Source organism: Aquarana catesbeiana, linkage group LG09 (genome assembly GCF_042186555.1).
Source record: "Aquarana catesbeiana isolate 2022-GZ linkage group LG09, ASM4218655v1, whole genome shotgun sequence".
NCBI classification, from domain to species: Eukaryota; Metazoa; Chordata; class Amphibia; order Anura; family Ranidae; genus Aquarana; species Aquarana catesbeiana.
In genome coordinates, this window is record NC_133332.1 from 300,027,222 (window position 1) to 300,050,777 (window position 23,556).

Sequence of the window (23,556 nt, forward strand, 5' to 3'; positions counted from 1 at the left end):
AATTTTGGTCCAGACAGATGGATGCCACAGTATCTCAGTTCATTCCCTGCAGCCACACCGTCACGCTGTTCCGTCTCACAGATGACCGGGAGTCCTCGGTTACCTCCTTCAAGGGTCTCTGGAATGATCACACTGCTGCTCTAGCACACTGTGATGCAAGGCAGGATCAAAGGCTTCTGTTCCGCTCCGCACAAGGTAAGCCGCAACTCTGTGGGACACACACACCCACAGAGCCCTGCTGGCAGGCCATGCATCCCAGGAACAAGAGAAAGAAAATGGCCACGCGTGGCCTTTTATAACCTACCCAGCATGCAGTTCAGTGCTGAGTGTCCCTGGGAGATCACTTGGCATTGTGGGTAGGTCAATTCTTTGTGAAATTTAAACAGTCACTTCCTGTAACATCCCTCCATATCCTTGAAATAGTAAATAAATCAAGTCCATGTCACATTTTGGCCACTAGATGGTGCCAAATACCAAAGAATGCATTGTCCATACGTTTAACATTACATTAAAGAAAAAATTTGTCAGTGCTACACTTGTTTCACTAAAACCCCCAAATTTTCAAAAAACATTTGTCATGGATACCCGCGATCGTCTCACGGAGAGGAAGAACGGGGAAATGCTGATGTAAACAAGCATTTCCCTGTTCTGCCTAGTGACAGGACACTGATCACCGCTCCCTGTAATCGGGAGCGGTGATCAGTGCCGTGTCACACATAGCCATGCCCTCCCCACAGTTAGAATCACTCCCTAGGACACACTTAACCCCTACAGCACCACCTAGTGTTAACCCCTTCAATGCCAGTCACATTTACACAGCAATCAATGCATTTTTAATTGCACTGCTCACTGTATAAATGTGAATGGTCCCAAAATAGCGCCAAAAGTCTCCGATGTGTCCGCCATAACGTCGCAGTCACGATAAAAATCGCAGATCGCCCCCATTACTAGTGAAAAAAATTATTAATAAAAATGCCATAAAACTACCCCCTATTTTGCTGCGAAAACCAATCAATAAACGCTTATTGAGATTTTTTTTACCAAAAATATGTAGAAGAATACGTATCGGCCTAAACTGATAAACCAAAATGTTTTTTTATATATTTTTGGGGGATATTTATTATAGCAAAAAGTAAAAAATAATGCGTTTTTTAAAAAATTTACGCTATTTTTTTTGTTTATAAAAAATAAAAACCGCAGAGGTGATCAAATACCACCAAAAGAAAGCTCTATTTGTGGGGAAAAAAGGATGTCATTTTTGTTTGGGAGCAATGTCGCACGACCGTTCAATTGTCAGTTAAAGCGACGCAGTGCCGAATCGCAAAAAGTGCTCTGGTCTTAAGCCAAATGGTCCGAGGCTTAAGTGGTTATCAGTGCAGCCTCAACAGTGCCCATCACTGACACCAATCTCTGCCCATCAGTGACACCAATCTGTGCCCATCAGTAAGGCCAATTTGTGCCCATCAGTGATGCAAGTCAGTGCTGCCTTTCAGTGCCTGCTTATCAGTGCCCAAAAGTGCCACCTATCAGTGGCCATCAGTGTGCATATCGGTGCTGCCTGTCAGTGAAGCATATTAGTGTTGCCTTATCAGTGTCCATCAATGCAACCTTTGAAACAGGAAAATCTGGACCCCGCACACCGGATAAAGTTGAAAACATCTTCTTTATTGTAAAACTTGGATCATAAAAAACAGGACAATCAGGCGGGCGGTACAGAGCTATGGAGTTATGAGTAAGGAGCTATGAGTAAGCGCTCAAACTAGAGCGCGAAACGCGTCAGCTGTGTCTGTACCGCCCGCCTGATTGTCCTGTTTTTTATGATCCAAGTTTTACAATAAAGAAGATGTTTTCAACTTTATCCGGTGTGCGGCATCCAGATTTTCCTGTTTCAAACCCTGCTTCAATTTGCATTTAGCCAGCACCTGGGACTCCTCTCCTCTGAAGGATTCACTAACACACACCTGAAAGCAAGTTCTCCTGAGCGGTGATTTATTTTCTCTATCAATGCAGCCTATCAGCGCTCATCAGTGCACATCAGTGAAGGAGAAAAAATACTTGTATACAAAATTTTCTAACAGAAAATAAAATACTTTTTTTTTTTCAAAATGTTTGGTCTTTTTCCGTTTTTTTTTTTTTAGTTATAAAAACAAACCCAGTGGGGATTAAATACCACCAAAATAAAGCTCTATTTGTGGGAAAAAATTATAAAAACTTTATTTGGGTAAAGCGTTACATGACCATGGAATTGCCATTCAAAGTGTGACAGCGCTGAAAATTGGCCTGGGCAGGAAGGGGGTAAAAGTGCTCTGTAGACAAGTGGTTAAAACAATGACATTTTGTTGCTTTGCAGCCTGAAATGAAGACAGACACAGTTCTTGTATTATCCAGCTGTATTTATTCAGTGCAACTTATAACATTCAAGTGAAGGATATAACACCAACATGTCAGAAAAAAAAAATCTATAACATAATCACTGAGTTGGGAAAAGGATCACCCTCTCATGTCAGTATTTTGTTGAACCACCTTTTGCTTTAATTACAGCCCTTTAGTCTGTTGGGATACATCTATACTAATTTTGCACATCTAGACTTTGCATTATTCAACCACTCTTCTTTGCAGAACTGCTCAAGTTCAGTTAAATTTCATGGTGACCGTTTGTGGACTGCAGTCTTCAAGTTATTCCACAGATTTTCACTGGGGTTTATGTCTGGGCTCTGACTACTAGACATGCAAGGACATTCACCTTTTTCTCCTTCAACCACTGCATGGTCACTTTTGCTGTGTGCTTTGGGTCATTGTCATGCTGGAAGATAAACCTTCCCATTGACAACTTTCTGGCAGGGGACAGCAGATCTTCCTCAAGAATTTGATGGTATTTTTGCTCCATCCATTTTTCCCTCAGTCATGACAAGTGTTCCAGTCCCTGCTGCAGAGAAACATCCCCATAACAGGATATTACCACCTCCATGCTTTTCTGTAGGAATGGTGTTATTTGGATGGTGAGCTGTATTGGATTTTCGCCAGACATATTGTTTGGTGTTGAGGCAAAATAATTAAAATTTTAGTCTCTTCCATGTGGCCTCAGAATTTTCAAGGTGCATTTTGGCAAAGCTCAGTTGTGACTGCATGTGGCCTTTCTTGAGGAGTGGCTTTTTTATGGCAACCCACCCATACAAACCACATTTGTGGAGAATTTGTAATATTGTTGTCACATGCACACAATGACCACTCTTTGTCATAAACTCCTACAACTGCTTCAGAGTTGCTGTAGGCCTCTTGGTAGCCTCTCTGACCAGTTTCCTCCTGGCTCTTTTACCCAGTTTGGAGCGATGTCCTAATCCAGACAGGGTCTCTGTTGTACCAAATACCTTTCACTTCTTAATAATAGACATCACTATGCTTCTAGGCATTGATAAAGCCTTTGAATTTTTTTTATATCCATCTCCTGACTTGTACCTGTCCACAACTTTATCCCGGAGATCCCTGTGACAGTGCCTTGCTACTCCTAGTTGATTGTTTGCTTCAATTGCACGACCAGGGACTGAAATGCTCCAGGAAATCTCTTTTTCTGCTGAGCTAATCAAAATGACCACAGCTGACCACAGTTTAAAATGGTTTTGTGATCCATTGAGAAGGTGATTAGCTACACCTGATTGAGTCATTTTTAGGAGGGGGGTGATCCTTTTTCCAACTCAGTGATTCTGTTTTTGAATTTTTTAAAATTTATTTCTGACAGGTTGGTGTCATATCTTTCACTTGGATGTTATATGTTGCACTGAGTAGATAAAGCTTGATAAAACAAAAACTGTGTCTGTTGTCATTTCAGGCTGCAAAGCAACAAAATGTGATTATTTAAAAGGGGGAGGGGATTCTTTTCTATACCCACTGTAAATATTTAAAATGACTCGTACAGAACATTCAGTGGAATGGTAAAATCACCCCAATAGACACAGGGGCAGTCCTATACTTGTGATAGGAACAGTCTTCCAACAGGATTGGTTATATAAAATAAAGTATTTTTGTATTTCTCAGAATTAACTAGGGTTTCTGAGGTGTTTGTTTGTTGTTTGAGGTGAAAGTGGTAGTAAAGCGCAGTTTAAAAGGAAAAAAAACTTCCCTTGCAAGACAATGGGGATTATTTACTAAAGGCAAATCCACTTTGCACTGCAAATGCACTTGGAGGTAAAGTCGTAGATCTGAGGGAGACATGCAAGCAAAATAAAAAACAGCTATTTTGCTTGTGCATGATTGGATGATAAAATCAGCAGAGCTTCCCCTCATTTCAGATCTTCCCCTCAGATCTAAAGCAACTGCACTTCCAAGTGCATTTCCAAGAGCACTTGCAATGCACTTGTAGTGCAAAGTGGATTTTCCTTTAGAAAATCAACCCCAATGTCTCCGTGTGCTAGTATGCCTTAGAACGAAAAGCCCTTCCATCTTCCCCCTTTCTTCCTTTTGGGTTCGCGGACTCCGGCTACATGAATGTCCAGGGCCGCGATGAAGTCACTCCCACGTGTGCGTGGGAGCCCTCGGCTGCAGCATGGGCTCTAAAGGTCTGGCATAGTATGCCGGATCTTCAGAGCATATGTACTGGTGATGTCACCAGCTGCATGCTGAGTGAATATCTCCTAAACAGTGCAAGTTTAGGAGATATTCACTATATATACAGGTAAGCCTTATTATAGGTTTTTGCCTTTAAAGGCCAGGCCAGAGGAGAGTTTTTCAAATTATGACATTTTGTGAGTAAGTTCTACAAAAGGTAAAAGTACCTTGTACAGATCAATTAATTTGTCATGTGGGAAATGCTTAGTTGATATAAAACGATGGACATATTTGCTCTTTGCCCCCTTCTTGTGAATGTTCTCTGCGATGAGTTTGCTGGTGAAGGTCTTGCCGATTCCGGTCCAGCCATGCAGGGATAGAGCCAGGGGCTTTTTGGGGTTTTCAGTGTTTATAAACCCTGTGATTGCTCGGAAGATGATGTCACGGGCCAAGTGCTGCCCAAACAGGGCATTTTCCAAGTTTTCCTGGAAAGCTGATAAAAATAAGAAGTGTTACAGTGGAGCACCAAGCTAATAAAGCAAAAATAATAATCTGTAAAAAACAGTCCAGGCACACATTTGTTCCTCTAATCCTCTCTTTGCTAATTTGACCCCAGTGCTGACACAGGGGGGCAGGGGAGGGGTAAACAAGGATGCTGTGCAGGTGTTTGACATCTTACGTCTCAATTAGTGATGGGCCGAACAACCCTCTGTTCGGTTCTGACCAGAATTTTTGAACATCGCAAAAGTTTGGAACCAAATAACAAACCCCATTAAAGTCTATGGGACCTGAACGGGATAAATAAAAAAAGTGGCCATTTTGAAGGCTTATATGCAAGTGATTTGGCATACAATGGTTATGGGGGTCTGTGTACTGCCCTGGGGGACATGTATCAATGAAACATAGTTTGTAAAAAACGTCATTTTTAAATGAGCAATGATTTACTGATGCTTAAAGTGAAATAATAAAAATGAAAAATTCCTTTCAATATAGTCCCGGGGGGGGGGGGGGGTCTAAAGTGGCACAGTATAGAAGCTGCTGCAGCGCAAATTGCATTTATAAAGCCAAAAAAAAAATGCTTGGGGAGCCAATCTGCATAAGAAGGCCACAAAGTAGTGCACAGGGGAAAAGATTAGAGATCTTTTGGATAAATTCTGGTGTCTCTTCCACAGACTTTGGATAAAAGTAACAGATGTGGAGAAATTGGTCTTTGGGTGTCAGTGGCGCCTTGACACCATAACCCTCTAGACTAGAGGTACTAGAATTGGCCTTGCTGTCATTTATTTTAATGATATGCACCTGTCAAACAGGTGGGGAAAAATTGGTTTTTGGGTGTCAGAGATGCCTTCACACCGTAACCCTATAGAGGTACTCTTGATGAATACAATAATTGCCTTGCTGTCAAAAACTGAAATTATATGCACCTGTCAAACAGGTGCAGAAAATTGGTGTTTGGGTGTTAATTATGCCCATGAAACCTATACTAAAAAAATTCTTCAAAATGAAATCAACACCCACAACGCTAGGCAGCCTAGAAGTCCAGCAGAGATTCCACATCCCAAAAACACTTAATCAGCGACATCAGCATCAGGGGCTTCATAGCTGCTAGTAATCCAAGGACTGATTCATTTTGATATATGTCAGACAGTCCACAGAGTCTGTGGACAGACATGTTTTATTATCAGTAACAAAACCTACAACAGCGCTGAATGTCGGTTTGGAAAGCACGCTGGATGCAGAGCAGCCCAGCAGTTCAATTGCATACTGGGCAAGTTCTGGCCAGTGGTCTAGTCTCATGATCTTCACATATTCAGACCAGCTGGGAATTCATCCGATGAGATATCCCTGCATCTCTGGCTGCGCCGTGGACTTTGTCCCCTGTTTACTTTTTGACTACAATAATGTAAGTTATCTTTCTCACGTATATATACAAGTTGTCAAATTACATATATACTATCTGTTATAGATAATATTAGTCCAATGTTATGCCTGTTCACATAGTCCCAAAGTCCTCCTGTGAGCTTGGACCTGTGGTATTTGGTACAATGTGGTCCAGGGAAGCTGAGCAGAAAATGTATACCATTAAAGTATCATTGTATTAACAATATCGTGTATTACATGTTAGAAACTTATTTGTGATTCTCTATTCATAGAATATGCCCCAGGCTCCTGAAGAAGCATTTGAGTATGTGTAACATGGTAGAGCTGAGCCAAACCACATAGTTACATAGTTACATAGTTGGTAAGGTTGAATAAAGACACCAGTCCATCCAGTTCAACCTGAGTGAAGGTGCGTGTCTACAGTTGTCCCTATCCCCGAACATTGTGACTCATTAACCACTTCCTGCCCGGCCTATAGCAGATTGACGGCCGGGCGGTGGTTCCGTTATCCTGACTGGGCGTTATATGACATCCAGCAGAATAACATGCCGCCGCGCGCCTGGGGGGGCACACATCACGGCGATCGGTGGAGTGGTGTGTCATCCTGACACACCGCTCCATCGATCTTGGTAAAGAGCCTCCAGTGGAGGCTCTTTACCACATGATCAGCCGTGTCCAATCACGGCTGATCAGGATGTCAATAGGAAGGGCCGTTGATCGGCTTTTCCTCACTCACGTCCCCCCCTCAGATGACCACACTGGACCACCAGGGACGCCACTAGGACCACCAGGGAAGGGGGCAACATGTGGGTGGCCAGGTATGTACCCCATGGCCATCCACATGTGCCCAATGTGCCCAATCTGTGCCTACAAATGGGCACTGATTGGCACCATTATATTTCAGTTCTGCCCAGCAATGCCACCAATCAGTGTAATCAGTGCCACCAATCGGTGCCCATCGGTGCCACCTGTCAGTGCCCATCAGTGCCACCCATAAATACCAATCAATGCCACCTAGAAGTGCCCATCAGTGCCACCTATGAGTGCTCATCGGTGCCATCTCTGAGTGCCCATCAGTGCCGCATACCAGTGCCACCTATCAGTGCCCATCAGTGCCGCCTATCAGTGCCCATCATTAGTGCCCGTGAGTGCCACCTCATCAGTGCCACCTCATTGGTGCCACCTCATCGGTGCCGTCAGTGCAGCCATATCACTGCCCGTCATTGAAGAAGAAAACATACTTATTTACAAAAAATTTTAACAAAGAAAAACCGCAGGGGTGATCAAATACCACCAAAAGAAAGCTCTATTTGTGGGAACAAAATGATAAAAAATTTGTTTGGGTACAGTGTAGCATGACCGCGCAATTGTCATTCAAATTGCGACAGCACTGAAAGCTGAAAATTGGCCTGGGCGGGAAGGTGTCTAAGTGCCTGGTATTGAAGTGGTTAACAAGCTCATCTATTATTATTTATTTGAGGTACCCATATAGCACCGTCAATTTACACAGCACTCCACACATACATCACACACTCACATCGGTCCCTACCCTCAAGGAGCCCACAATTCAAGGTCCCCAACTCACACCCATATACCAAGGCCAATTTTGGACAGAAGCCAAATAAACTATCAGCATGTCTTTGGAGTGTGGGAGGAAACCGGAGTACCCAGAGGAAATCCATGCAGGCACAGGGGGAACATGCAAACTCCAGGCAGGTAGTGTCCTGGTTAAGATTCGAACCAGCGACCATTTTACTGCTAGGTGAGAGTGCTAACCACTATACCACTGTGCCGCCCTGTGCCACCACCTTTCCTAAATTACTTATTTTCTAATATTCTCATGACCCAGTAAGCCACTGGATCGCAACTGGAAAGCTCTCCATCTCTGTTTTCTTCCCTAGATAATCATCCACCATATGATGCAGATGCTGCCGATGGGATGTGGAAATTGACAGCCCTGGGCAGCGAGGACTAAAATAGTGAAATGCATGACTTAGGCGGTTGCCTTCTCCACTGCTCCTCTCTTGATCAACAGAAGCCTCAAAACTATGTTTTCCACTACAATGTAACCTACCAGAGTCAGGAAAAGCATTGGATAAACTCCTTTTTAAGATTATCCTTCTGCACTCTCTGTGGGGACGGGGTCAGTTCTGAGACTTTCCCCTTGTAATGGTGATCAAGGAGGGTTGCCAACCAATAGTGATCCTTCTTCTACTTCTCAAGGTCACTAAGGATTACAGTATCTGGAACTGCCGCCTCCCAGCCATATACTTCTCCCAGGGGTTCTAGGGATGGAAAACCATCTCTTAATGTTTGACGTATGTCTTCCTCTGCTTCAATGCCTCCAAAACTGCCAGAATCCTCCTCCTCCCTCTCCTCTTGTATGTTCTGTGGGAAGAATGGTGTCTGCATAAAGTGGGCCTTGAGAGAAGGTCCTCCCGCTGCTCTGCCTCGAGTTCCCTGTCCATAATGCCACGCAGAGTCTGCTCCAGCAGAAACACAACAGGGATTGTGTCACTGATGCATGCACTGTCATGGCTCACCATCCTTGTGGCCTCCTCAAATGGTGACAGTACAATGCATGTATCCTTTATGAGCAGCCATTGGCGTGGGGAAAAAAAGCTGAGTCGACCTGAGCCTGTCGTTGTTCCATACTCACACAGGTAATCATTGACGGCCCTCTGCTGCACGTGCAGAATTGTCGAAGTTGAGTAGACATGTGCAGGATGAAAAAATTTGTTTAGTTTCGATTCGTTATTTAACTAAATTCGTTTAGTTAAATTAGTTGCATTTGTTACATTCATTTTCGGTATTCGTTTAGTTTCGTATTCGAAATCGAAAAAATTTGACCGCATTCGAAAAAATTTGACAGAATTTGAAAAAGTAAACTATATATATCCATTTTGCGAAATTCGAATTTTATATAGAATGAAATCGAATTCCAATAGAAAAGATTAGAATAGAATAGAAAAAAAAATATAATATATTCTATTCTAATCTTTTCTATTCAAATTCGAATTCATTCTGTACCAAATTCCAATTCCGGAAGATGGTTTTATTTATATATATATATATATATATATATATATATATATATATATATATATATATATATATATATATATATATATATATTAATATAATTTTTTTCTATGCTGGTCTATGGTTTTTCTATGCTATTCTTTTCTATTTAATTCTAATCTTTTCTATTTGAATGCAAATTCATTCTATACAAAATTCGAATTTCTGAAAATGGTTATATAGAAATAGAATGAAATCAAATTCTAATGGAAACGACTAGAATAGAAAAAACAATAGAACAGAATAGAAAAAATGTAATATATATATAATTTTTTTTTTCTGAATTTTTTTGAATTTCAACCAAGCACTGGCTGTGTATGATCACCTGAAATGGCTACAGACTCCTCTGGCCTGCTTTAGCAAATCTTCCAACCCTGGGTGCCTATTTAAGAAATGCTGCACCACCTGAGGACATGTCCCAGGCATGGCACATGTGTCAACTTTCCCCCTTTAAGGGCAAACAGGAGGTTTGGGCCATTATTGCACACCACCATTTCTGGCTCCAGCTGGCGTGGCGTGAACCACCTCTGGGTCTGCCCCTACAGAGCTGCAACAATCTCTGCTCAGGTGTGTGGTTCCTTTCCCCTAGACCAGGGATCCTCAAACTACGGCCCTCCAGCTGTTGCAGAAATACACATCCCATGAGGCATTGTAAAACTCTGACATTCACAGGCATGACTAGGCATGATGGGAATTGTAGTTCCTGAACAACTGGAGGGCCATAGTTTGAAGACCCCTGCCCTAGACACACCAGCTGAGGCACTGCATGGCACCTTTTAGCCTGACTCATTGAATAGCCCCTTGAACGCTTAGGAGGTACTTGCGGAGGGCATGGAGGAGGAGGAGGAGGAAGGGGTAGAGCTGCATTATCCTGCATCATCACCACTAGCTGCATGGAGATGTGGCGGCACAACAAGCTGCAGCACTGAGCCCTGTCCTGCATCCTTCCAAGTTGCTAGCAGACTTACACAGTGTACTGTGAACGAAATACAGTATCTCACAAAAGTGAGTACACCCCTCACATTTTTGTAAATATTTTATCATATCTTTTCATGTGACAAATGAAGAAGAAATGACACTTTGCTATAATTATACAGCTTGTATAACAGTGTAAATTTGCTGTTCCCTCAAAATAAGTCAACACACAGCCAGTAATGTCTAAACTGCTGGCAACAAAAGTGAGTACACCCCCAATGCCCTGTACACACGATCAGAAACTCCGGCAGAAAAAAATGGTTTTTCCAACGGAATTCCGCTCAAGCTTGCCTTGCATACACACGGTCACACAAAAGTTCTCTGAACTTTTCTACCGCCAAGAACGCGGTGATGTACAACACTACGACGAGCCGCGAAAATGAAGTTCAATGCTTCCAAGCATGCGTCGAATTGTTTCCGAGTATGCGTGATTTTTTGCGCGTCCGAATTGCATACAGACAAATGCATTTTCGGATAGGAACTTTTTTGACCTAAAAATAGAGAACCTGCTCTCAATCTTTTGCTGGCTGGAATTCTGCCAGCAAAATTCCGATGGAGCATACACACGGTCGGAATTTCTGACCAAAAGCTCACATCCCACTTTTGCTGGCAGAATTTCTGATCATGTGTATGGGGCATAAGCTCTCACTCTCTCATACTGGTCAATGAAAGTTCAACATGGCACCTCATGGCAAAGATCTGAAAAAAGAATTGTTGCTCTACATAAAGATGGCCTAGGATATAAGAAGATTGCCAAGACTCTGAAACTGAGCTGCAGCACGGTGGCCAAGACCATACAGCGGTTTAACAGGACAGGCTCCACTCAGAACAGGCCTCGCCATGGTCGACCAAAGAAGTTGAGTGAATGTGCTCAGCATCATATCCAAAGGTTGTCTTTGGGAAATAGATGTATGAGTGCTGCTAGCATTGCTGCAGAGGTTTAAGGGTTGGGGGGGGTCAGCCTGTCAGTGCTCAGACTATACTGCATCAAATTGTTCTACATGGCTGTCGTCTCAGAAGGAAGCCTCTTCTAAAGATGATGCACAAGAAAGCCTGCAGTTTGCTGAAGACAAGCGGGCTAAGGACATGGATTACTGGAACCATGTCCTGTGGTCTAACAAGACCAAGATAAACTTATTTGGTTCAGATGGTGTCAAGCATGTGTGGCGACAACCAGGTGAGGAGTACGACATGTGTGTCTTGCCTAAAGCCAAGCATGGTGGTGGCAGTGTCATGATCTGGGGCTGCATGAGTGCTGCCGGCACTGGGGAGCTACAGTTCATTGAGGGAACGATGAATGCAATATGCACTGTGACATACTGAAGCAGAACATGATCCCCTCCCTTCAGAGACTGGGCCGCAGGGCAGTATTCCAACATGACAACAACCCCAAACACACCTCCAAGACGACCCCTGCCTTGCTAAAGAAGCTGAGGGTAAAGGTGATGGACTGGCTAAGCATGTGTAGGACTATTTTTCTCTCTCTCTGCGGCTACCGAGGTATGATGCCGCCACCTGTATAGTATATAGGAGCAGAGTCTTCATAATCTGTGTGATCAGGACAGGATCTTTAACAAGCACAGTGCCTCCACTCAATTGGGGCTTGTGAATAACAAGTAAATCCCAATTGAGAAATATATCTTCACATAGACAGTAATCCACACAGCATTGTTTTTGAAAGTCCATGTATTGAGGAATTAACATTCAGTGAACCATCCAACATAAAGTATTTTCCAAACGGGAACATGAAATCATTAACAGGCTCTATGTATCTCTCAGTGAGGTGAAACTGCAGCACTTACAGTCTTTCTCCCTTAGCAAGAATTCACTGTTTTCCTCTGCACACGTCTCTCTCTCTCCACCCACTTACCCACAAAACCCCTTCCCATCCTCTGCTCTTTTCGATGACCTCATCCTTGGTGTGAGAGAGAGCATAGCAACCATATTGGAAAAGGGCAAACAAACACTGCATAACAAGAGTATACACTTAGTAAATGGGCAAAGAAATGATCACATCACTACATTCTCCCCCTGCTGAAAATCCTTCCGACCCGGCAAGGATATACACATAAAACATAGCAAAAGTTAACATGGTTGTCGCCTTCTGCAGACCACTTCTCCAGAAGCAATCTATTACAGAGATTAGCTGCAAATGAAATATGGTTAGTAACAAACAGGCATCATGCTAACCAGTCTAGAATGAGCTGCAATAATTTCCATCAGAACATGAGGTTGTACATAGTTCTGTACAGCATAGCAGGGTCTTCCCAAGGTGTCATAAGTAAACATTGGTGGAGGTAGTCAAACAGGATCTCCTCTCCTCAAGCCCTCAGGCATTAGTCCAGATAACTCTGGGACAGCATTAGTGGGAAAACTTGGTGCTCCAACCATGCTGGGAACTGTAGGCACAAAGTTTTGGGCTGTTGGCTCAAAAACAGGAGTAGCTGGGTTCAGACCTCCCCTCTGAGGAAGGCCCCCATCAGTAACACGTGAAAGAACCTGTACAGGAGACTCTGGTGGAGGTGTAAACCAGTCAGTGTCATCACTCTGGTCTCCACGGTTTGCGCAAGGCACATCATTAGAATCTGTAACAATATCAGATTGTGGCTCCTCATCAGCAGTAGCAACTTGTGGTACTGGAAGCAAGTGATTCCTATGCCAGAGATGGGCTTCTCTCTCAAACATGAGAAAATAAGGAGAGAAACCAGCTGATTCATGTCTGGTACAATTGTAGGCATGTACCATAGCTCCAACATGTCGGCTCCAGGTTTGCTTAGCACAGTGGTTCTCAACCCCTCTAGTGCTGTGACCCCTTGATAAAATTTCCCAAGTTGTGGAGACCCCTAATCGTAAAATAATTTTCATAGTGTAGGTTATCAGCACCTAAGCCAAGACAAGTAATTTGTGCCCCTAACCCATGGACATTTAGCACTCCCTGAGTCCCTTCCACTTGTACAGTGTTAAAACCCCTTATGGTACATTTTAGGATGTACCACTCTTTCTCTTTGTTCTCCTTTCTTTCCCTTTTATCTCTCTCTATCCTAATTTCTTGTTTTTTTCCCCATCCCTCTTTCTAGCCGCCTTGTTCTTTCTCTTATTCTTTCTCTCCCTTTTTCCCCTCTTTTCTCTCCCTTCCATGTATTCTCTATTTTTATTCCTTCTCTTACTCCTTGGTTGGGGGGTGGGGTTAATGGGATGAGTGGCAGTGCTGGTGGGAGTTCTGATCAGCCAACTTAGGTGCTCTTGATCAAGATCATCTGCTGATCTAAGGACTGTAGTGGGGACTTTTAATGGCAACTATAATCACAGGTAGTGTTACTCACTGTGTTTCCGGCTTCACTGTGTCTCCGACTTTGTGGTGTCTCGTAGCAGTGACACCTATTCCGAAATCAGGAAATAGGGTCTCCTTCAGCCCCTCCCACTTCACATTCCTCACCCGTCAGCTGACCTCTAGTCTCTGCCCCCAGCCATGCCATGAACTGAATGGAGGGCTGCGAAGAGGCTGAGTGGGCGGCCGCGGGCTCTAGGGACAGCCTTGTTGGGTGGCCGCAAAAAAGCTAGGAGAGCGGTGTAGGCTTCAGGAACAGCCAAGGATTTGGTGACCCCTGGGAAATCATCATTTGACCCCCGAGGGGGTCCTGACCCACAGGTTTAGAACCACTGGCTTAGCACCATTAGGGAGGGTACCCAACATGTTCAACAAGGTGCGATTGAAACGTTCAGGGAGAGCATCACCCTCGACTCTTGTCGATGTTAAGCAATGTTAACAGCTCTTTAATTAGATGACTTTCAAAGTCCCGCCCCTGGTCAGAGTGAAGTCAATTTGGCAATCCATAATGAACAAAAAAAACTTCTCCCATAACACATTAGCTACAGTTACTGCTTTCTGATCTTTGGTGGGATAGGCTTGAGCAAGTATAGTGATCAGTCACAATCAAAACATTTCCCACACCACTGCTGTCATTGTCAATACACAAAAAGTCCATGCACACTAAATTCATTGGACCAGAACTTTTCAAGTGTTCCATAGGAGCAGCTCGAGTAGGCAAAGTTTTCCTTTGTAGACATCTCACACAACGGCAGCAATAGTCCACAACAGATTCCCTTATTCGTGGCCAAATGAAACGGTCTTGGATTAGTCCGTAGGTTTTTTCAACTCTTAGATGTCCATGTTGGTCATGCAAACTTCTCAAAACAGATTTTCTGTAGACTTGAGGGAGCACTAGCTGTCTCCTTCCAGGATGAGCAAGGAACAAATGTACCCTGTATAAAAGTCCATCAATTATTTTGAGTTTATCCCATTCTTTAAGAATGCTCAGGTAGGGTTTTTCTCATGTAATTAGGATCTTTGCGGAAAACAGACTCTCTAACATGTCTGATTACTGGATCTCTTTTGTAGACGGATCATATCTTTCTCTTGCAGCTGGATGTTTTCTGGTGGTGGGGCAACAATACATGTTTGGGATACACACTTCACCATCTCCCAAGGAGTCAATAACTCGTAATTTAGAGAAAACAATATTGTCTCTTTGTAAAGCCACTGTAGCACAGTAGGCAGCCACAACAGGCCCAGGTACTTCCTCCCATTAACTTTCTTCTAAATTCACTGGCAACCCAGGACGCCTAAAGAGAGCATTGGTCCCAATATTTTTGGGCCCTGGCTTGTACTTGAGAGTGAATTGGTAATTAGACAAAGCAGCAAGCCACCTATGACCAGTGGTCTCCAGCTTAGCTGTAGTCAAAACATAAGTGAGGGGGTTGTTGTCAGTTCTTACCTCAAACTGAGCCCCATACAAGTAATCATGCAGCTTTTCAACAATAGCCCACTTCAGGGCAAGAAATTCTAGTTTGTGAACAGGATAATTCCTTTCTGCTGAGCTTAGACTGCGAATAATATAAGCAACAGGCCTTAGTCCCCCTGGGTACTCCTGATGTAGGACTCCTCCTAATCCATCATAGCTGGCATCTACATGCAAAATGTATGGCTTTTGTGGGTCTGCATAAGCCAACACTGGGACTTCTGTAAGACTTTTCTTAAGCTGTAGAAAAGCATCCTCACAAACAGAAATCCACCTCTCACTGAAAGGAGTTTTGCTGGTTGTTTCAATGCCGGGGGTTTCTTTGAGCAAGTCATTAAGAGACCGAGCAGTCTTGGAATAGCCTCTAATGAAGCGGCGATAATAGCCACAAAACCCCAAGAAGGAACTCAGTTCTTTCAGATTTCTGGGACAGGGCCAGGTTACCACAGCCTCCACTTTAGCAGGATCAGTTGCTACCCCTTCTGCAGATACTATGTGACCCACAAAGTTTACTGAAGAGCGAGCAAACTTACATTTGTCCAAGGAGAGTTTCAGACCTTCTTTCCTCAGATGATCTAGCACTTTACACAGTCTCTGGTCATGCTCCTCCAGAGTGGAGCCAAAAACAATTATGTCATCTAGGTAGACAATACATTGAGCGGGACAAAGGTCTCCCAGATTCAATCCATTAGACGCTGGAAGGTTGCAGGTGCACCACTAATGCCCTGAGGCATGCAAGTAAACTGGAGAAACCCCAGGGGGCAGATAAAAGCTGTCTTTTCTTGATCTTCCTCACTCATCAGTACTTGGTAATAACCGGATCTTAAATCCATTACTGTGAACCATTTGCTACCTTGCAGGGCATCAAGAGTTTTCTCAATGCGAGGTAGCGTGTATTGATCTGGGACCGTTCGCCGATTTAGAGTTCTATAATCAATACATATTTGTACTCCACCATTTTTCTTTCTGATCACCAGTTTTGGGGATGCATACGGGCTTTTAGACTCAACAATGATGTTTTGATCTTTCATTTTGTGCAAGCACTCTCGAACATCATCCAGATCTTTAAGAGGTATGCACCTGGGTCTTTAAATGGGGTGCTATCTGTTAGGCAAATTCTGTGCTGAATACTTTTAGCACACCCAACATCCATGTCATCAGTTGAGAAACCATCTTTGTATTCCATTAGGTGCTCTCCTAGCGCTTGTTTGTGCTGTGCAGGACTATCAGCATCATACAGGTGAAAGTCTAATTTAGTTTCTTCTTCCTCGACCTTGGCAGGGTAGGAGCTAATGGTTTCCACTGGTTAACAATAGGCTACCTCTTTCCAGGCTGGTATTATAACTGGGTATGTGGTAATGTTCCGAACAGTAACAACATCTATTCTTGGACATTTTAAACAATAGTCGTTCCTTTTTCCCAGCCATTCTTTGCAGCCTCTTTTGTATCAGTTTCCAGCAGGAAAAAGCTACCGGTTGCACTTGGTGAAATTTCCACATAAAGCTGCAGTGCTCTCACTCCCCCGGCTGGAAGCTCTATGGGATGCCATGGATTTCCCACACACCCTTCAGGAAGATCAGGAGCAAAGGTTTGTCAGATATTTTGAAGCTCTGGAGCAACAGGGAGTGAAGGTAGAGGAGTTCCCTGTTGGGGCTGAAGAAACCGTATGAAGGCAGCCTCAATGGCTTCCACATTGGAACCCACAATCATAGGAGCATACTCGTTACCCCCAGATGGAGGGCTCACATGATTTTAAGTGGGGGATCCTCATCAGCTATCACACCAGGAATGCGAAGCTCAACTTCTAGACAACCATCCATAAATACAGGATTTTCTCCCACACCATAAACAGGCATAGTGTCCATAGGTTGCAAAGGGAGGTGGTTTAAGTGTTGCTGATAGAAGGGCCTGTATATGATAGTCAGCTGAGAACCAGTATCAAACAGAGCAGTAGTGGGTATATCATTAACAAACAAATTGAAAGTACATCTGCGGCCTATCCCAGGTAGTTTGGTAAACATTTGTTTTCTAGATTTTCCCTGTTTTCTTTTGTACACATGTCCAGCTTTACTGTGAATTTCAGAACTATCAGCCAGCAGCGGACACTGACGAACCGTGTGGCCTGCTTGTCCACAGCAGAAACATTTAATGTGGAAGAGGGGCTTATCGCTGGAGGTTTTATCAGCAGATTGAGCTCTAGGCTGTGAGTGTCTACCCACTTCATTGTTTTTAGCAACAGTCTCATTTTTGTGCTCATCCAAAGAACTCTGTTTAACTTTGCTCTTAGAAAGGGTACTGAAACGGATATCAGATTCCTGTTTCTTTACTTCAGTCATAGTTTCAGTGAAAGTAAAGTTTCTCTCTCTCAAAACAATTCTTAGGACCGGTGACACTGGTTGATGTGGCAGTAGCCCCTTTATTATTTGAGCAGTCCTTAATTTGTCAACATCCGTAGGAGAGATTACCTTTTCAGTGAGCAATCTCCCTAGAAGCACTTCTAGCCTCCTCGCAAATACCGAAACATCCTCTTCCTCTTTATGCTTTGTCTGTTTAAAATCAGCATCTGATCAGGGTCACGGTGCAGTCCATAAGTATCTGTCAAAACATCAATATATTCTTGAGCACTGGTACGCACATGAGTGTCCTTGTAAGCTCTAATGATAATGAATGCTGGTGGTAAACTTTCCATGATGCGCTGTTTTTTCTTTTCCTCTGAGCAGGTCCATTCCTCTATCACTTGTTGTGCAAAATGTTTCCACACCTCAAACCTTTCTTCACCAGCTGGGACAGGGAGCACCTTTAATTTGCGATAAGAATCAGCATGTAAATTCTGAACAATTACTTCAGTGACTTTTAGCAGCAAATGCTCAATATTTGTTTCCTGCTTAGCGACTGTAGCAGTCAAGAGAGTTTTCCTGATGATGCAGTTGTATTCAGTGGTTCACACTTTACAGGCAGGGCTGGTAACTTCCACCTTACTGGAGGTGAGATTACTAGAAATACTACAGCACAACCAATTACTTCAGCCCCCTTTGGATATATGCAAAAGGGCCTTTTAACTGGATTTAAATCCACCTCACTGAGACAGAGATAATGGGTATACAGTTCATAACTCTCATCCTCCTCTCTTTTATCCACAAGAGAGGCAGACTGCTTGTAGCGCCTCCTACAGTCTATGGGTGCTCACAGTGATATTATAAGGTAAATGCCACAAAGTTAAAAAAGAGAGGTGTATAGTTTGTGGGTACCATCATCCTTTAAGAATTATTGATAGAGGGAATTGGAGAGGAAATAACCAGGACTTCTCCAATTAAGTCCTACCTCACCAGAAAAGACAGTTGTGGACTATCGCGGCACCTCATGAAAGCATGCAAAATAAGTAAAATTTCAATTTATTAAAAAATAGATATATTAAAAAATCTATATATATACAATATAGATTAACAGCAATATAGTTAAGACATGTTACAATACAATGTTAATTGAAATAACAATTTAAAGCGCCCGCATAGGTGAATAAAGGCAGGTTTTGAATACTTAGGGACGTGAACCTCGATAGTTTCGCGGTCAAGCCGCTTCCTCAGGAGGCGTCCCAGTAAATTCTCTACAAAGATAATCATTGGAATCCACCCTGATTATGTAAAATTTTTTGTACTGGATGTTATTCCAGAGGATCCCAGAGGAGGCAACTGGTATCGCCAAATCCTCAGACGGGAATCGTTCTGGATTGAGCGCTTGAACACTCTCATCCCCCCGGGCCTCAATGAAGCACATACGTATAAACATTTTCTTTAGCGGACCAGTGGTATCCTAGGTAACCCAGCCTTGCCTTCGCTCTCTTTTGGTTTCCCACATAGCCTTTATTTTTATTGATATTGTCATTAACAATTTTTCTTCCCCTCCTGCCTATGTATGCCGAAGTACCTCCCCAAAACGGTCGCTGGGAATTAACTCTCATCCCTGGGTGCCAGTAACAACTGACTCTTATCTTTCATTCAAGTGCTGGTGGGTTATGCTTCATTTCTACATTAATGATTACCAACTTCACCAGTGTGGAGGGCTATCTCTATTCTGCTCCCTTATCCTTCCGGTCACCATCCCCTCTTTCTCTTTCCCCTCCCCCTCTTTCTCCCCTCCCTTCCTTTTCCCCCTTCCCTCTCTCCCCCCCTTCCCTTTCCCCATCCCTTGTCCCCAAAAACCCCCCTCCCCCTTCCCCCCTCTTTCCTTACCTGCCCCCCTCCCCCTTTTTTCTTTTTCCCCCCTCCCTTCCCCCTTCTTTTCCCTTCCCCCCCCCCTCCCCTCCTCTCCCCCCACCTTCTGCCCCTCTCCCTGTCTCTCCCCGCCTTTTTAGCATTCCCTGGTTCCTCCTTTCCCCCCCTTCTTCCCCCCCCTTCCCACTCCTTGCTCTCCCCCATCTCATCTTTTCTTTCTCCCCGCTCCTCTCCCCCTCTTTCTTCCCCCCTTCCTCCCTCCCCCCTCCCTCTCCCCCCCCCCCTCCCTCTTTCCTTTCCCTCACTGCCTTCCCATCCTACTCACTGAGGTGGCTATTACTTTACCATCAGTTGATACCCCACACCAACACTCATTATATATCCTATGTTTTTACATAATAGCTCATTTTGCCAAAAAAAACCCCCTTGATCGTCCCTGGGGGAACGCCTGCTGTGGGCGTCTCACAAGTGCCGTCCAAGCCCGAAGGGGCAGTGGTTGGTGAGTGTACTCTCAAAATTTGATTAACTACTCCAATGTCATGGAATTTACTCTATATTATCTTTTATTACTATGTATTTGTAATTTTGACTGTTTCACTTTGTAGAGAATTTACTGGGACGCCTCCTGAGGAAGCGGCTTGACCGTGAAACTATTGAGGTTCACGTCCCTAAGTATTCAAAACCTGCCTTCATTCACCTATGCGGGCGCTTTAAATTGTTATTTCAATTAACATTGTATTGTAACATGTCTTAACTATATTGCTGTTAATTTATATTATATATATATATATATAGATTTTTTAATATGTCTATTTTTGAATAAATTTAAATTTTACTTATTTTGCATGCTTTCATGAGGTACCGCGATAGTCCACAACTGTCTTTTCTGGTGAGGTAGGACTTAATTGGAGAAGTCCTGGTTATTTCCTCTCCAACTCCCTCTATCAATAATGCTCACAGTGATAGATACACATGAAATAGCAAATGTCCTTTTAGGTGGAAGTCCCTCTTCCAGGGCCCACTGCCTCACAGCTTCTGTTGATAACAGTGATATGGTTGTTTCTTTATGTCCTGATCCAAGATATTTATCTCAGCAGTGCCTCCAAATGTAGCACTATTTTTCTCTCTCTGCGGCTACTGAGGTATGATGGCGCCACCTGTATAGTATATAGGAGCAGAGTCTTCATAATCTGTGTGATCAGGACAGGATCTTTAACAAGCACAGTGCCTCCACTCAATTGGGGCTTGTGAATAACAAGTGAAATCCCAATTGAGAAATATATCTTCACATAGACAGTAATCCACACAGCATTGTATTTGAAAGTCCATGTATTGAAGAAATATAATTCAGTGAACCATCCAACATAAAGTATTTTCCAAACAGGAACATTAAATCATTAACAGTCTCTCTCAGTGAGGTGAAACTGCAGCACTTACAGTCTTTCTCCCTTAGCAAGAATTCACTGTTGTCCTTTCCACATGTCTCTCTCTCCACCCATATACCCACAAAACCCCTTGCCATCCTCTGCCCTTCTTGGTGAGAGAGAGAGCATAGCAACTAGGGATGAGCCGAACACCCCCCGGTTCAGTTTGCACCAGAACCTGCAAACGGACCCAAAATTCGCACGAACGTTAGAACCCCATTGACGTCTATGGGACTCGAACGTTCAAAATCAAAAGTGCTCATTTTAAAGGCTAATTTGCATGGTATTGTCCTAAAAAGGATTTGGGGACCCGGGTCCTACCCCAGGGGACATGTATCAATGCAAAAAAAACTTTTAAAAACGGACGTTTTTTCAGGAGCAGTGATTTTAATGATGGTTAAAGTAAAAAAAAAAAAAAGTGAAATATTCCTTTAAATATCGTACCTGGGGGGTGTCTATAGTATGCCTGTAAAGTGGCGCGTGTTTCCCGTGTTTAGAACAGTCCCTGCACCAAATGTCATTTTTAAAGGAAAAAATCTCATTTAAAACTGCTTGCGGGTTTAATGTAATGTCGGGTCCTGGCAATATGGATGAAAATCAGTGAGACAAACGGCATGGGTACCCCCCAGTCCATTACCAGGCCCTTTGGGTCTTGTATGGATATTAAGGGGAACCCCGCACCCAAATTAAAATAAGGAAAGGTGTGGGGCCACAAGGCTCTATATACTCTGAACAGCAGTATACAGGCGGTGCAAACAAGACAGGGACTGTAGGTTTGTTGTTAAGTAGAATCTGTTTGTCATTTTGAACGGGTACATTTTTAACGTGTTTAGCTCTAGCCAAATAATCTTTTTTAAGCTTTTTGGAAAACATAGGGAAGGGTTATCACCCCTGTGACATTTGTTTTGCTGTCTTTCCTCCTCTTTATAAGATTTCACCTCACTTTTTGTCCCAATGACAAATGTTTTTTGAAAATTTGGGGTTTTTTGTGGAACAAGGATTGGAAAGCATCAGTGGAAAGGAGAAATGTTTTTCCCATATTAACTCTTACAGGAGAGAATTTCCCTTCCTAGGGGTAGATTTCATCTCACTTCCTGTTGTCTCCTTCCGTTTGCAAGTAGGAGTCATTTGTAAGTTAGATGTTTGAAAGTAGGGGCCTACCCTATATACTCAGCATAAATTTGGCCCTTAGGTGTTGTTGTGGCCACAACAACGTAAGCCCTCACAGGGCCCTGCTGTGAAATATTAGATCAAGAATTGTAGTTACATGCCCCTGTTGAACAGGGGCAGAACAACTGGGCCTTTGGTGGTGGTGGTGGTGGTGGTGGTGGTGGTGCTGGTGCCACAACACTGTAAGTCCTCACTCGCTCTTGGTGGGTGCAGAAATGGGCCCTGCTGTGAAATATTAGATCAAGAATTGTAATTACATGCTCCTGTTGAACAGGGGCAGAAAAATTGGGCCTTTGGTGGTGGTGTTGCCACAACACTGCAACCCCTCACAGACACTCTAGTTGGAACGCAGGAACGAGCCCTGCTGCAAAGTATTGCATCAAAAATTGTAATTACACGCCCCTGTTAAACAGGGCCAGAAAAATTGGGCCTTAGGCACTGGTGCTGGTGCTACAACACTGCAACCCCTCACAGACACTCTAGTTGGAACGCAGGAACGAGCCCTGCTGCAAAGTATTGCATCAAAAATTGTAATTACACGCCCCTGTTAAACAGGGGCAGAAAAATTGGGCCTTAGGCACTGGTGCTGGTGCTACAACACTGCAACCCCTCACAGACACTCTAGTTGGAACGCAGGAACGAGCCCTGCTGCAAAGTATTGCATCAAAAATTGTAATTACACGCCCCTGTTAAACAGGGGCAGAAAAATTGGGCCTTAGGCACTGGTGCTGGTGCTACAACACTGCAACCCCTCACAGACACTCTAGTTGGAACGCAGGAACGAGCCCTGCTGCAAAGTATTGCATCAAAAATTGTAATTACACGCCCCTGTTAAACAGGGCCAGAAAAATTGGGCCTTAGGCACTGGTGCTGGTGCTACAACACTGCAACCCCTCACAGACACTCTAGTTGGAACGCAGGAACGAGCCCTGCTGCAAAGTATTGCATCAAAAATTGTAATTACACGCCCCTGTTAAACAGGGGCAGAAAAATTGGGCCTTAGGCACTGGTGCTGGTGCTACAACACTGCAACCCCTCACAGACACTCTAGTTGGAACGCAGGAATGAGCCCTGCTGCAAAGTATTGCATCAAAAATTGTAATTACACGCCCCTGTTAAACAGGGGCAGAAAAATTGGGCCTTAAGCACTGGTGCTGGTGCCACAACACTGCAACCCCTCACAGACACTCTAGTTGGAACGCAGGAACGAGCCCTGCTGCAAAGTATTGCATCAAAAATTGTAATCACACGCCCCTGTTAAACAGGGGCTGAAAAATTGTGCCTTAGGCATTGGTGGTGGCGCCCAGAACCAAAAATGTTCTTTCAAGCTATCAGCGTGATGATTGAGGAGGAAGAGGATAATTACTCAGGGATAGTCACTCAGCATCAGCATAGGCAGTCTTTGAAGGGATCTGAGATTTAAAAAAAAATTATTCGGTTACATCAGCATCAGGTGCTTGGTAGTTGGTGGTG

At 43.6% G+C, this 23,556-nt stretch overlaps 1 protein-coding gene across 1 annotated transcript in view; it reads right to left on the reverse strand.

Moving 5' to 3' along the window:
- Positions 1-23,556, reverse strand: part of LOC141108669 (torsin-1A-like) — a 132,579-nt gene that overhangs the window by 90,101 nt on the left and 18,922 nt on the right. Inside the window, exon 2 of the mRNA XM_073600498.1 lies at positions 4,770-5,035. Coding sequence (XP_073456599.1) covers positions 4,770-5,035 — 266 coding nt within the window. The remainder of the gene's footprint in view (positions 1-4,769; positions 5,036-23,556) is intronic.